This window comes from Agelaius phoeniceus, chromosome 2 (genome assembly GCF_051311805.1).
Source record: "Agelaius phoeniceus isolate bAgePho1 chromosome 2, bAgePho1.hap1, whole genome shotgun sequence".
In the NCBI taxonomy this organism is placed as follows: Eukaryota; Metazoa; Chordata; class Aves; order Passeriformes; family Icteridae; genus Agelaius; species Agelaius phoeniceus.
Window position 1 is genome coordinate 92357956 of NC_135266.1, and position 16216 is coordinate 92374171.

The window sequence follows — 16216 nt, forward strand, 5'->3', positions numbered from 1 at the left end:
GATAAGTTGTTTATATATCTTTTGTTAGTGTTCTTGCCCTAATTGTTCTCATTGTGGGAACTTGAGAAAATTGTTCTTCCTTACACTTTCAGAGAAAAATCTGCTTCAACTCTTTCATCTTGCAGGATGCCTGAGACTTCCTGTTCCAGGTAGTCTGGAAAGCTATTCTTATTTTTCTGGCAAGGCTTTTATATAATCCTGTATATAAAAAGATCATGTTGCCTTAATGTCATTAAAGATTTTGCAATTTTCCAGGCATCTTGGCTACACAAAGGTCAGATCATACCTATTTGTTCACTTCTGATGGATAATTATGCAGGCAGAGAGCTGCTTTTCCCTGAATAACAAAGAAACTTAAAGCTGCACAGAAGCTGCTCTAGTAATCTTCTGGTTAATTTTTATTTGTAATTTCTAACCTGCTGTAAGGAGTCCTTGGAAATTTTGGGTTTGCTTTGTGGAGATGAAAGGCATACTTTATAAATCCCACATGTGTTAACTTGACCCCTCAAGTTAGATCAGTCTTTTGCATTATTTTGCAATACCCTTGCACAATACATACTTGAGGGACTAGAACAGGCAATTCGGAAAAAATGTTTGTTTGCTTTTCTTTGTGCAGAGTTGTGGTTTTCAGAAACAAGTATGAAAACCAGAGGCCTAGAGCCAAAATTCAAGCAATTCTCTTCCCTCTCCTACTTTCCTGCCAAATAAACAACAAAAAACAAGGGGGAGAGAAAGTGTGACGACAAAGATAATGGTGAAAGAGAGGCAAACATGACCTGATATCAATATCAAGTAATTGCACTTGGTTATATAGACTATTAAAGGTGAACTGTGGAAAAATGTGCTTGTGAAAGAAAAGTGTGGAGTTGCATCCCTGGTATAGTGTCCTGCCTGTAAGTTGATTTTTGTTTGTGGGGACACAACAAAAATAAAAAATAATCTGGCAGCCTTTTGTCAACCTTAAAACAGGGCTTTCTATGCCTTTATGACTGTATATGCTATACATCCTTAATTGTATCCAGCAGCTTTTCATTATCCATAGCAAAAAGTGTGTATCTCCAGAAGCTGGACATCCTCCCCCTGCCCTGTAAGCTTCCTGTGAAGTTCTTGGCTTCGTAATACCTCCCCTTGCTGTGTTCTTCCTTGCTAAGGGGTTAGCCAGCCCTGGAAAGTGAGCAGAGAAAACTCTCCCTCAGCATACTAGTTTGCTGTGCCTTGCATAAACTTATTTTGAACAGTTGGTTTTATTTGCCTTCTGTTTTTGTCCAGAGATTTGAAATTAAAATGACTCTGTCCCCTCAGCAAGAAACACTGAGAGATTCACTTCAGTGACAGGCTGAGACACTACCCTTGTCTTTGGGCAATATTTAATATAGCTTCACTAACTAAAGGGTTTTCTTTTGGATTTTGTGGGGTGGTTTTTTTGGTTGTTTGTTTGTTTGGGGTTTTTTTAATAACCTGGAATACTTCACTGCTGTGAAGTGGCCTATTTGTAGAGCATACTGAAACTTTTTTTGGTATGCTTTTTATGATTGCCATTATTTACAAATGTTGGAAAACGGGCACAATTATTTCTTTGGAATTATGCAAATTATGCTATCTCAAAGGACACATAAAAAGATGTGAAACACGTGTGTGTATGCAGCAAAGGGCGTGTGGGGAATGTATTCAAATACCTTGCCCACCTTCATAACCCTAGTAGGCATTCAGTATGGTCTTTTTCTCAGTGATTTTGTTTTTCTTCTAATAAGGGTTTGTGCTAAACTGACTGTTAACCCTGATTTGACTGGTATTTCTGTGTTCCAGTTGTACATGTATCAGCTGTTCCGGAGTTTAGCCTATATCCATTCCTTTGGGATCTGCCACCGGGATATAAAACCACAGAACCTCTTGCTGGACCCTGATACAGCTGTTCTAAAACTCTGTGACTTTGGAAGGTAAGCACATTTGTGGTCTGAAACCTGGTGAAGAGATCTTCCTTGATGCAACTTTGCCAAGAAATTCTCAGTGTCCCTTAGAAGGTTTTTATTTGTAGCTTAAAAGAGGAATTACTGCTATTCTATTTTCCCCCCAAAGTGAGTTCAAAGAAGTGGCAGGGAAGAGCTGGAAAAGGATATTAAGAGGGAGGGAATTAAACTTCACACCTCTTATTTTTGCAGGTATTAGAAAAATGAAATAAATACACCATGACATAGGGAAAATACTGCAGCATGGAAAACCAGAACCAGTTATTGCAGTGAAGTGTATTTGGGCAAGAGAGGACAGGTGTGGTGGCATTGTAACTTAAAAAGGATGATGTTACACTAGTCAGTCTACTTGCACTTACAACAATTCGCTTAATGTTGCAAATACCATAGAGGCTCAAAATCAAAAGCAGCACTTCAGTTGAAGCTCTTGGATAGTGGACATCTATGTTCTGGTTTCCTAAGGCACATTTATTTCTAATATCCACTCAGAATCACCTTTAGAGTCCAGCCCCTAAGAACCGATACAGAAATTCTGGCAATCTGCAGTGAGACAAGACGTAGATTTCTCTCTGAGAAAGTTCAGTCTTTAGATTGTGCTGTAACTTTGCAGACTAAAATAGTTGGGGTATATGTGTGAGAGGTCACAGAGGCTGCTGTTGCTAAATTTGCTTGCCCATAGTGAGTGGGAATGTCAGATGGGGGTTATTCAGGCAGGGCATCGTCGTGGCTGGTGCCTTGGGATCTCCTCAGCTCTACATCACCAGCATTGGGACAAAGTAGGAATCATGCTGAAGCTCAACACTGACAATGCATCAAGGGAGTACTTACTATTTTTTATCAGTGGGAATTTGTTAAATGTAGTTTCTATATAGAAAACTGAAAACTGAGACGCTTTAAAATGGGTGGTGGAAGTTCTTCACTGCAGGCTGAGAGGAGTGTCTGGAGAGCTGAACACTGGATTTGACTGGCTTGCAGTCAATTTTTTTTCACATTAGTTACTATTTGGTGCTGTTTTGGTGAATGTCATATTTCCAAAAGGGCAGTAAGGGAAGTGTTGTCTTCCAGCTCCTTTTTGTCTTGCACTTGTTAATTAAGAAAGAAGTGTAATATGCCCATAGACTCATGTTCCTTAAGCAATGTGGTCTTGTGGCCCATTCTTTTCTTGGATTCTTTCAAAGAGAAGTATTGAGGCAATACTGTAGGTTAGCCCCTCTGTGGCTGATCAATTACAGTATAAGAGAAACCTTCATGTTAATTGTGGATCATTGACATGTGAATACAATGGCAAAGGCTTTTTGTTTCTTTGTCATTTCATACCAAGCTCCCTTAAGTAGCAAAGGAGCAGAATATTGTGATGGAAATTAAAAACCAACTGAACAAAAAAGCAAACCAACAAACAAAAACCCCAAACAGACAAAAATACCCCACTCAGTCCTTGTGAGTATCCAGAGCTTTTAAACCTTAAATAGTGGCTACATTTGAACTGTTTTCTGTCCTCTTTTTCACTGTAAACAAGCCTTTGTATCTGTCAAATGACAACTGGCAGCCTGTTTTTCACCTAGATTGTACTCAGAATTTCCTTTGCTGTCCCCAGTACAAGGAGATGCTTGATGGATTGGACTGATTTCACAGTGAATCAAGGAGTCAGTTTGAATCAGCTTAAAAGAATATTGTACTTCAATATTTGGGAATGGGGAATGGGTGAAGAGTGCCAAAGCTTCGTGTTGGTGTGCACAGCAATGTTGTAGAAGTGTTCATGACTGAAATGCTGTTGTTTTCTTTCCAGTGCAAAACAGCTGGTTCGTGGAGAACCCAACGTGTCGTACATCTGCTCTCGGTACTACAGGGCACCAGAGTTGATCTTTGGGGCCACCGATTATACCTCCAGTATAGGTATGTGTGTGCATTTCATTGACATCTGTACCAGCTTGCCTCGGTTTTTATCCTCTACTGTAGTGTAAAGGTTTCCAGAGATCTCAAATGTAATCCCCAGGGGCTGAATTTGGTTGTAAATTGTTAGGTACCACTTTTTAAAGAAATACAAGTGTTTTGTAGACAGCTGCTGTGCTTTCTACACCTTTTGAGATTTCAGCATTAATTACACTAGGAAAGGGGCTTTTACAATGTAGAGGGGGGAAAATCTGATTACAAGTGGAAAAAAATTCCATGTAATGTTGCCATTTAGTTTAAAAATAAGTATGAGATCTCAAGCTAGAAAAGCATTTTTAGCAACTTGAAATGACTATAAAGAATGTCTGCAGAAAACCAGCTACTGTTTCTGATGTGCTGTAAAGACATAAATCTGTAATTTATTTACTTAGCTTTTTTAGTAAAGAGTTTATAGGGGGAGGTGTGACCTAATGATTGAATTAAATTCTCTTTACAACTTTAATATATTGTGTACAGCAGTCCTTCTAATTCAGCTAATTCTGCTAGCTCTTACTGTCATTAATTTAGTCATTAATTTTGAACACAAAGAACTCTTTCTATATACCTGTCACATGGCTGTGTCATGGAGATACTAGGGAAGCTGGAGGTTTCATGGAGATCAGGAACAGCCAAGTTTTCTTACAGTAGATAACCAAAAATGAACAGCAAAATGAAAAATCTTGGAAATGAACAACAGTGTGTTGGCTGATTGTTGGTAACTACTTCAGATTTCCAGTCAAGATACTGCCCTGGGCTCCTTCTGAGTTCTAGTGCAAAAGAGAGCAGAATTGGCTCTCCGCACAATATTGGGGAACCTTTTACTTTGCTTATGGACTTGAGTCATTTAGGCAAGGTTTAATGTTTTCCAAAGGATTTTGAGATCATGATCAACTCTTGGTAGACTGTGTTTATAACCAGTATATTTAAACTCACTGTGTTTGAACTAGAGTGAAACTCAGTGGCTGGCTGACTTGTTTTAACTTTGCAGTTCCTAAAGAGGAGCAAAAAACCCCACCTCAGCATGTTCCTGAAGACTTCCCTGCTCTCATAAATTTTTTTCACATTATTTACTATTCAGTATGTATTGTAGCAACTCTTGCATATATTCCTAGTAGGAAAAAGAGGCAGAACCAAGAGTAGTCTGGGGAAAGTATGGCACAATAAAGATAGAAGGGCAGAACTTACTGTTGGCTGCTGCCAGAAGTGGCAGCCCCACCCCTGCACTTGTCCCTGGATACCCTGGCTCTCACAGTTTACTCTTTAATTTGCTGATTCAGCATCAACTGACAAGAAATTTTGGCAGGTTAACTTCCTGCTGTGTGAGTGACTGAGTGCAATCAGCAGTATTGTGCAGTCCAGTAAGCAGCAAAGCCCAGGTAAAAGCAAAGTGTTGTGAGCTCATGAGTGAGGGAAAGGTGGCTGATCCCATTTGACATCTTTTTGCCAGCTGAGAGCTAATAGATTGGCTCAGCTGCATTATCAGAGTGCACTGAGACCTCTTGTTTCAGAGGATAGCTGCATAAAATGTGTATTTTATGTGTCAGCAGGAGAAGCTGCTTTTCAGATAAGCCTGTGAAGTGTCTCTTGCTCCAGCTGCAGACCCTTGTTCAAATTGTGCTTTCCATTTTTGTTGTTTTACCTGCTGGTCTCTAAAATGGTTCTAATAAAAATTCCATTCTGAAGGGCAATTTTTCATTTGCCTTCAAAAATATCTTGAATTTCAGTCATTCTTCTGACTGTCTTGTGCCAAAAACCTCACCTGTCCCTCCAAGTCCTTTCTTTGAAATTTGCACTGAATTGCTTGAAAATTAAGTTAATACTCCTTCACTCCTTCCTGTCCTATCCACCTTCCTCTTCTTTCTTAGCAGTCTTTGGATTTGGGAGATGGGCAGGAATAAAATGCTTTTACAAGCTCTACAGTTTCCCAGTGTTCTGCAGTATGCTAATTTCTAAGGGTTAAGAAATTCTAAGAGTTAATTTTGTGGTGCTGCTGTTTGTACATATCCCTTAGTTCTTGCTGGTAGGCAGCAATGGTGCATAGTGAGAACTCTTCCTTATTTCACATGGGATTGTTCATCCAAACTCATCCAGCTTGTTGGAAAACCAATCAACAAGCATATAGGGATTTATTAAAAGAAGAAAAAGAGTATGTAATTATTAGTGCTTTATCCATAGCTCAGAGTGTAGGGAACTGTGAAATGCTTCAGTATTGTAATGCTGCCTTTTAAACTTATATGTTGGCATGCTTGGTTTTTTTAGTTCTTGTTTTTCTTGTGAGTTGTTAGCATAACAACCTTTTCCCACTATAGTCTTTATCACTCTGTAAGAATGACTTGTGTGTGTGGTAACAAAAAGTGAGCTTTACATGTAAGGCAGGGATCTTTATTCTCCCAGTTAAATATCCTCTAGTAAAACTGTGGTAAAAGTTAAATCAATGAAGAATACAAAGCCAAAAAGTGTTCTAAGTAGAAATTTTCCTACATTATCTGCAAGGCTCCCAACTGTTTTTTTGTGAGAGTTTTTGTTGTTTGTTAATGTTACTGCAGGGCTTATGATTATAATGCGCTGCAATAGGATAATGACTGGAAGGATTTCTGAGCAAGAAGTCCTTTTTAAGACTAGGCAGTGGCACTGGTGGCCCAGTACTTGACTGCACAGCCAGCTGCATTATGACAATGTCAGCTGTTAGTCATCTTGTTTAGCATTGTAACCAGGAGTTGCATTAGGCTGTCTGGCTTCATCCAGGTTGTCTTTAAACACATGAATTTGTCCTCATGACATTACTTGCTCTTCAGTGTAGCAGTTCATTCCAGGATGTGTCTCTTCATCCTGGATGTCACAACAAACTGTGAACTGGCATTTAACTTCTAGGATCTTGATTGTTTCATTGAAGTGCATGACTTCAATTCTAACCCAAGAGGTCCCTTTAAAAAATAATTGAGCCAGGGATGTGATGTTAGTCACACTTCTGTAAAGTACCACATTAGTGCTGCATTTAAATACATACCATAGTAAGAGCAGCATCAAATCACATTTACTGCAGTTAGTGTCTTCAGCAGACGTGGGACTCTATTTTTAAAATAACGACCTGGGAAATAACCTATTAGAGTTCTTAAATAGTCACTGTTGCCAAATAGCTGCAAGTCCCTACCCATAATAGCTGTTATGTGACTGCATTAGAACTTTACAGGATTTTTCAGTGGTCAGGCACAAGTATTCATGTCAATTGGGTGCCTTCATAGCTTGTACAGATTGGGCCTTTGTGCACCTTTGGCTATGAATTCTGCAAGTGTGTGTGTTTGTGTTTGTCTCTAAAGCTTGCTGGGAATGGACATAGTTTATTTCCTGCAGCTGATTTGCAGGAGTTTGTTGTTGGTTGGTTGGGGTTTTTTGAGGGGGGGGGAAGAGAGGGAAGTGGGGGGCTGGTTTGTTGGTTTTTTCCAAACCAAGCCCTTCAGCTGTACCTTGACAGCGTTTTGGCTGAGGTTTCTTCTTTGCCAGTCTGTGTGTGTTATAGCATTCCAGAGTATGTTGATGGCATGGTTCTGGCTGTGCTGGTCATATGGGTGATGCTGCTGCTGAAAAACCCTGGAATGGGTGCCCATGTTCCCCTGCAGTGTCCTGGGACAAGCACTGGAGTAGGGCTGGATGCAGGTGTTTCTGTGGCCTCGAGCTCCTTTTGTATGGAAAGAAGCTGAGCTTTGCCTCCATCTCATGTGGTTTTTCCCTAGGTGAGGTGACAGGGCAGGGGAGGACTCAGCAGATCCTGGTGGTGCTTCTGCACAACGAGGGACTGCTGCTCTCAGTGCTTTTGTTCCACCACTGCACTGGCAGGAGTTGGGACTGTTCCAGAGGGAACATTTATAGCCACTGTCAGGGAAAGATTGATCTGCATGACCATTGCTGGCTTCTCTTGGGGTGTCTGAAAATAAGTATCATCAAGTTGTTCATTCACGTTCCTAGCAAGCATGTGTTTCACCTCAGCAGTCTGGAGCAGAAGCTCCTTCTGCAGGTATGTGTAGTTGGCCTGTCTCAGAGTTTCTTGAGGAAGAACCACCACAAGGTGTGTCCCTGAACAGTTGCCAAACAGTCAGAAGGATTTGCTTCTTTCTCAGATGGCAGCTTCCAGTGCTGAAAGTAAGCAGGTGTGTTAATTTACTGAACTACTCTGCCACCTGTCATTGTAGTTTCATCTCTTCATTGCAAGAGAATAGAGATACCTGTGTTTAGTTTTTGTTCCAAATACTGGAAAAAGCATGTCTTTCAAGCATTTTCATGTTTCAGCCTTACTCCTTCTCGTCAGTCCATGGATCTGTGGTGGCTTGATGTGCAAAACTTCTACCAACATACCACACCTGCCTGTAATCCTGAATTTTGCTCTTGTTCTGACATCCCAAATATTGTTTCAAACAAGCAGCAGTGAAAAGCACTTTGGGTCTGGCATTTGGCAACTAGAAGCTGTTGATTTTATGACTTCCCAGGGCTGCTTTACTGACTTTTGGTTTGTTTCCACAGTTTCCAGAGCAGCAGCTTTGAGTCACCTCCAAGATGGAGGAAGTCTATCAAGATGAAGGAATAGTGAGGCAGAGATGAATAGATGAGGGTAATAAAAAAGTAGGAAGGTAAATACGCCCCATAAAGCATCAGATAAATGGAAGTTCTTAATTTGTACTAAGTGGATAAGAGAAACTGTCCTTTTGTCCCCTCCTTCCTCCTCCATGTCCTCCAAATAACGAGTAAGAGGAGCTAGAGTGTAATTCAATGAATGGTGCTTCTGCTGTGAAGAAGAGGGCCAGCTTTTCAGCTTGGAAAGGCAGAGTTTAAAATCAGAAAAAGTGAAATTTGTGGACAGGGTGTTAATTTCCAACTCTAAATGGCTATTGCACGCTTACAGAATTAAAGCTAAGGAGTGTATTTTGCACTGTTTCTCCTAAATGCCTCTTCCTGATTTAAAGATGAATACTTGTTTTCTTGCCTTCTGTAATGCTAGAATGCATTCAAAAGCAAGGGCATTATGAAGATTATATTATTAGACATCGTCCATCTAACAGCTCTGAAGATCAATAAAGTAGTAGAGACTTAATTTAAGAAAATTTTTGTAGTACAAGAGGCTGTATGAATTTTTGTGTGTTTAAATTAATGGAGGTAGGTTAGGTGATAATGGTATTTGTCTAAGTGTTCTTTAGTCTAGGAAAGATACGGCATTAGCTACCATTGTAATGTGTGACTACTATCTAAAATAAGCTTATTTGAAGGTTGCTGTTGCCTGGCAGTTGTATTTATTCTCTGTATAGTTTAGACTACATTTCACTGAAGGTATGAAGAAAGTACCCTTGCCTGCTATCTTAATATGAATAGTTTTCAGTATTTTCTCCTAAAATTTCGCGTTGTCCCAACTAGTTTGGCGTAAGGACCATTTGTTGATGTATTTTTCTTTTAAGATTCTCTCGTGTTTATTAGCTAATTTAAAGTATGTGAATGAGAGTCCTAGATGGCTTTAATTAACTTGGCACATACTGAAAAAAAATAGTTCAGAAAATGCTTCTTCTCCCATGGGAGCAGGTAGTTACACCACATATTAATCTGTAGCAGTTAGCTCTGACTGTACTAAGACATAAAAGTCACTGGGAAGGAACTACTGTAAGCTGATCACTTCCTTTAAGTAACATGTCTTTCAATACAGAAATTAGTACTTGTTTACTTCAGGCTTGAGGAAGAATTTTACCATCCTGATGTGGTAGATATATTTTAAAATGCAAGATATAAAGGGTGTGGGGAAAAAAAAGAGCAAACTATCCTGGAACCAAATTTTAGTCAGTGGCATAAATTCCATTAAGTTTCAGCAGAGATGAAATTTCTGAGTTTGTTCCTTATTGTACATTGCTTATCAAGAGTTGTATAAATACCTGTGTATATTGTTTTGTTTCTGTCCCTCCTTGGAGCTCCTCAACTTAGCCTCCACTCGCTGGATTTTGTTGAGGTTGCTTCAAGGATTTGTTCACTTCCTTGTCCAGGGAACATTGCCCAAGTCCTGATTTGGAAGTTGGTGAAATTACATGCCTGGAAAAAAGATGGAGATTTTGAAACGCCTGTGTTTTACTGCACTGTGTATTTAAAGTGTTAGCAGGCAAAGTAAAGGAAAAGTAAATAGACTTTAAACAAGACATTAGATTGCCTAGGTTGGAAGATTTCAGTGCATAAGGAGCAATAGGTTTCTGATGGATTTTGATGTATGTTTGAGGAATTAAACCCAGCATGGATGCAGCAAGTATTCCTCAGCCATTGCCACCTATTTCCTCATGACCTACATCCTTGCCTTTTTCCCCTCTGTTCCCATGTGACGCCCTCAGCTTTCTCGTGTGCCCTCTGCTGTTCGTGCTTGGCTTTCTTGAACAAGGACCTGCACATTGTTTGGCTGGTTTGCAGCTGCAGTTTGGCAGGGCTGGGCAATCCCAGCCCTTCCCCAAAGGACTGAACCCTCCTCACCTTGGCACCAACACTGCTGTTTTTATAAAATTTTTGTATTGCATTTGAGACTTCTGTCCTACAGACTTGTCTGAAATAGACTGGTGGAGGGCAAAAGCATTTAGGGAAACTAGGAAAAGCAAAAACAGCTCAAAGCCAACTTAATGGAACAGTCAGACCAGAAGGTTATTTAAAACAGTTTGAAAAAGCCACAGTCTAATCTGAAGAAAGTAATGCTAGCATACTTTCAAAATCTTAAAAGGAAGTGAATTGTGATTAAAGACTTACTCTCCTGTCAGCTCTGTGTTTGTATATATTCTGTCCAATATTTGTCCTTGCCATATATAACATTTTCAGTGCAAAATAAGGATTTGAGTTGTAAATAATGATTACAGATTTGGTGTAACTACTTGTTTTGTAAAGGACTTGGCTTACTTAAAACCCTTTAAAGGTATCTTTAAATAGAATTTTAAGTTATAACATTCTGACTGCTTAGTACATTTAATCTATCTCTTTGGTACCTCTGGAGAAATCTATCTGTTTAACAGTTATGTAATTCCTCTAAACCTAATATGTATGGGAGACACCAAAAGTGATGCTTTGCATCATGGTTTTGCTGGATGTATTGGTCCAACAGCAGGAGCTATCAGAGAGAGACATTGATTAGTTAGATGCAATTAAACATTCTTTACATGATTCCTTCTTAGTTTGTTGTCCAGAAGAGATCTTAGCACCTCAGTGGCCATATCAGCTTTTATTAAATGTGACTAAAACATTAAAAAGCATCAACTTGTATGTTTGCTTGCTAAAATTCAAGACTCAAATGTCAAATTATTTCTGGTACTGTTTACATTGTAAGTAGTTACGTTTTAGGATAAACCCTGATGCAATGTTTGTACCAAGACATTAGGTAAAAGTGCATCCATTTGATTTGGAAGTGAATAATTTCAAAAGCTGAAGTAATGACAGTGGTGTTAGTCTACTGTATGTTCCAATTGAACCATATTCCTGAGGAGGGGAAGTATTTTTGCATAGCCTTCTCACTCTTTCCTTTAGAAATGGGGGAAGGAAAACTGTGTTTTAACTTGCTGATTATTTTGATATAAATCTTAAACTCCTGAAATTTTTATTTGATTTTATTTCGCACCACTCTGTGGTGGTTGTGACAAAGTGATAAGAGATGGCTTGGAGAGCTGTCAGAGATGTTTTCCTTACTCAGACCTTTAGCCATTACTGGCAGGGTTGTGTATATTCTGCTTTACAGTACCATGGATCATAGAATGGCTTAGGTTGGAACAGACCTTAAAGACCACCTTGTTCCAACCCCTTGCTATGGGCAGGGACACCTTCCACTAGACCAGGTTGCTCAGAGCTCCATCCAGGCTGGCCTCAAACACTTCCAGAGATGGGACATAGTTTAAATAGATGAGGGAGTAAGGATTTCTGTCATAGCATAGATTATCTCAGTGGAACAGATCTCAGGAGATAAATTCTCCTGGGGAACAAGGCTAGCTCATAAAAGTAGGTGAGAGTTCAAAGACATATGGGTGGAAGGGGACTGGTTTTCCTTTTTGGGGTGTTTCTTTGTATTCCAGACTTTATGGCTCTTCTGTTGCTGATTGCTTGTTTGAGATTGAATTTTAGTGTAAGGTTTCAGGTATTGATTCAACAATTGAAGACTTTCTAGAAAACTTTACAGCGAATCTATTTTTGGGGAGAAGCAGTTTTCTGCAATCAAGTACAATACTTCTACTGTGTTGAGCAGCTTAAAATTCCATTTATTTGCTGTGCAATTACATTAGATTCTCACAAACACTGATAAACAGTGTTTATTGCATTTGCTTTGTTAGATTTTTCTCTTTGGTTAATTAAATTCCAAAAATAAAATACTGTGTTCTGTAGTACACTTAGATACATTCCTAAGTTGCCTCTGTAATATTGAATTGCCTAATTATCTAAGAGGATATACCTGGAATAGATTATGAAAATTTTCTTCATGTAGGAGGAATAGCTCCTAAGGACTTCTTGAGGTTTTTGGTATACATACAAAAATTAGTTAAAGGCTTCTTCTACAAGATGCTGTTGACATGTGATCTGTGACTTGCAGTTCTGTTACTCATCCAAGTTGGCAAATGGAATTGGGATAAAGATTAGATCTTGAAGTGACTGGGTAGAGAGGCTGCCTCCCAGATCCCTTAATCATCATGTACTTCAGGATACTAGTAATACTTGCAGTACTGGTTCATCTGTCAGTGCATGTATGCTTACAATATATGTATGAAAAACTGAGTCGATTCAACACTGAGAAACAGTAAAAACATCAGCCACTGTGTTGCATGATACCTATTCGTAGTTCATAATCAATGTGATCTAAACCAACACAGGGAAATTCTCAATTTATAAATGGCAAGCATTTTATGGTCTTTTCCCTCCATGTGTAAGTTTTAATGTCAATATATTATAGCATTTAATGTGATTTTCCAGTTCTCATTGTCTCACAGTTTGACTTCTAAGACTGTCTGCACACTGTTGTTTTATACCAGGTATCTGGTAACATTAGGATAGGAATGGTTTTTATTTTTAGCTGTGTTGCATACACAATCAAACATGGCAAAGGATAAAGTAAGTAGCTTAAAATGGCTGGGTTTTTTATGAATAGCTTAATATGTATATTTTACTGATACCTTTCCCTGTCCTCCACCTTTCCCTTTTTAGATGTGTGGTCAGCAGGCTGTGTATTGGCTGAACTGTTACTAGGACAACCGATCTTTCCAGGTGACAGTGGTGTGGATCAGTTGGTGGAAATAATCAAGGTATGGAATCTTAAGTGTTGTTTTGACTGCATTATTCCTTGGGAATCAGTATGAAAACATCCACTGTTATAAACTGGTGAGCATACATATCTTCTGACATGATTGTACGGTTTTTGCATGTAAACAGTGTTTGAAAACACTTCTGCTATTTTGAGAACCTGATGATCTATACTTTCTCTTCTTGCAGTAATGCATAATGATATATACTGGGGCTTTTTCCCTCATAAAGGATTGCACTCCAGTGTGCTTGGAAAAAGTGCTTACTGGGACAATATTTATTAATGTATGATTTTCATTCTTTAGGAGTCTGTCTTTTTTTTCCTTTGTTGCACACAATTTATACTTGACTTTGAAAACAGTGTTGTTAAATTCCTTATGCCAGATTCTTCACATATGTAGTTGCCTTCTCTTCTTCCTTCCTCCTAGCTCTTTTAAAATTAAAGGTGGGAAAAGGCACTTGTTTTTGTAGATACAGAATCAGGACATGTAGGACAAAGGTACCTTTCACCTGAAGAGTCTTGTTTTTAAAGGTAAAATAACTAATGTGTCAAAATATGTAACACTTATGTATCACTTATGTCCAAGCACATCTTGATTAATTTCATTTGGAAAGCAGTGAATATTCTGAAGTTCTCAAATTGGAGGCATGGAAGAATACTTTATAGACAGGTGTCTGACTTCCCAGCACCCTTGTCTACCTTTTTCAACTTCTGCAGTGAAGGAAACAAGATTTCCAGAGAGAACAGTATAATTTTCCTCTGAATATATACTATGCACATAATAAGGTGGCATTATGACAGAGGATAAGATGTGTACACATACTGTTCAGCTTTTTTGATTTCATCACCGTGAGGGCACTGTAGTAAGAGAATTTCCTCCTTGATTTTGCTACTTCCTTGATGCATAAATATTTGTGTGGCATGCATGTGAAAAGCCCCTCAAAACCCAAATTTGTAGGTGGAGAGCTTCCTACTTGTCTGTGTCATTGACTAGAACAGCTGCCGGTGTCTTTGTCCCTGTCCTAGCAGAGTGTATGACATGAACCAACATTGACTGGTCATTCTCCTGCCTGAAGGACATGGGCTGAGGCTCAGGGGTGTCCTGTGACATTTCTAGACTGTCACCCCATCTCTTCCAGGTTTTGACCACATAAACCTGGCTTCTGTTACAGTGAGTTTGTCTGTCCTGCTGGACATCCTTCAGTCAGCAGCTTGCCTCTGGAGACTCCATGTCTTGCACATACTCCTCCTGTGACTTTCTTGATGTCTTCTTATTGCATTTCTGCCCAGTGTATTTCAAACTCAGTTTATCCAAGTTGGGTCAGTTTGCTTAGGAAACACAAAAAAAACTAGAGTTGCTTTCAGATGTAGGGCTGATGATGGTACAAGTGACAATATTTTTAACTTTTGAGAAATGTCTTGGAGTGGTGTCCTGCTTTTTGCTGCTTTTGTGACATGTGACGGGGTCCACGTCAGATGAGCAGACCTCCTCAGGATTTTGTGTGATAATGTGTGGTATTTGATTTTGGACATTTCTGAAAAGTCCTGGTTTGTTTTTTAATGAATGTCTAAAATCCTGAAAAACTAAAGCTAATCAAAGAATCAGCAAGATTGAAAAAGACCTCTGAGATCAAGTCCAACCAATGACCCAACTCTGCCATGTCAACTATACCATGGTGCTAAATGACACATCCAGTCTCTTCTTAAACCCTTCCAGGGACAGTGACTTCACTACCTCCCTGGGCAGTCCTTTTCAATATCTAATCACCCTTTCTGTGAAGAAATGCCTTCTGATGTCCAGCCTAAACTTTCCCTGCTGTCCACAAGAAGAGCCCAACCTCCACCTGAATTTTTGTAAATAGAACTTTATATCATGGTGACTGTTCATGGCTTGATCAGAAATCTGAGTGTAGAGAGACCTTATTGGCAAAACTGTAGTTCTCTGCCCTACCATTGCTTTGATTCCACAATGTGAAAGCAAAATAACGAGGAGATAGATGGTCTCTTATTATTGACATGTTTGGCAAGAGAAATTTGTTGGTTGAAAGTTTGCTAAGAAGCTGTTAACATCAGTTCTGCACTCCTGAAGAAAGCATCAATGAGCCAGTAATTTCATAGCACATATATTCTCCAATTGTGACACTTTTGTTTCCACTTCAGTTGTATTGAAGCAGAGGAGTACTTCAGTAAAATTGCTGAAGTAAAATTTCAGTAAAATTGTACCTCTGTGGTGGTAAATTTCTTGACTAACTCGTAGTGACGATATATAGTACTGGCAAACTGATGATATTTCTCAAGGCAACTGAAGGAGTACCCAGTGTAAAAGGTATGTCAGTAAATTACAGATTGAAATGATGATACTCACCCTCACAGAAACAAACTTCTGACAAATTTCTTTAAATATAGAAATGGGGATATTTAGTGACCATTCACGCCTGTGTCATGCTGGGATTTTCTCATCTTCTATTACATATGTAGTCCACTACAGACAGAAGTGAAGTGAAACAAAATGTACTGAGGCAGTATGTTTTAGGAAAATCTGGGGGAAAAATACTGTAAATCTTACAGCAGTAATTACAAAAAAGGATGTTCACTGAAACTTGAAGAAAGTGTAATGTAAAATGTGAGCCTGAATGGGTGGGTACTGTGTTCTTCTGACAGTATTTGTTACCAATGCAGCATATATTCTGAAGGCAAGACTGGAAGAGAAGCTGAGTGCAAACTGGAGAAATGGGTTGCTTTTCAGTGCCCTTGTCCCCCTAATCTTCTGTTGTGAAGTTTTTACAAAACTATTCAGAAAAGCCCTAGCAGAAGGTGAAGGTGGGAATACAGAGAAAAGTTATAATTGAGACTGTTGTGTTCAAGATCAACAGCTGTGAGAAATTGTCTAGGAATGGGATAGCAAGGTGCTTCCCTTGTAACACTGTATCCATTTACAAGTATTTCTCATGGTGGAAGTAGAGGGAAAAAGTGTATTTACCTAAAATTTTTCCTCACCTTTTGAAAATGGGGAAAAAGTAGAAAGTGAGGTCAATTTTTTTCC

The 16216-nt window shown here is 39.1% G+C and overlaps 1 protein-coding gene across 2 annotated transcripts in view; it reads left to right on the forward strand.

Annotated features, from left to right (window-relative positions):
* Positions 1 to 16216, forward strand: part of GSK3B (glycogen synthase kinase 3 beta) — a 150419-nt gene that overhangs the window by 94876 nt on the left and 39327 nt on the right. For both annotated transcript variants that reach the window (XM_054654881.2, XM_054654883.2), the window contains exons 5-7: positions 1807 to 1937; positions 3754 to 3860; positions 13077 to 13174. In XM_054654881.2, the coding sequence (XP_054510856.1) occupies positions 1807 to 1937; positions 3754 to 3860; positions 13077 to 13174 (336 nt within the window). The remainder of the gene's footprint in view (positions 1 to 1806; positions 1938 to 3753; positions 3861 to 13076; positions 13175 to 16216) is intronic.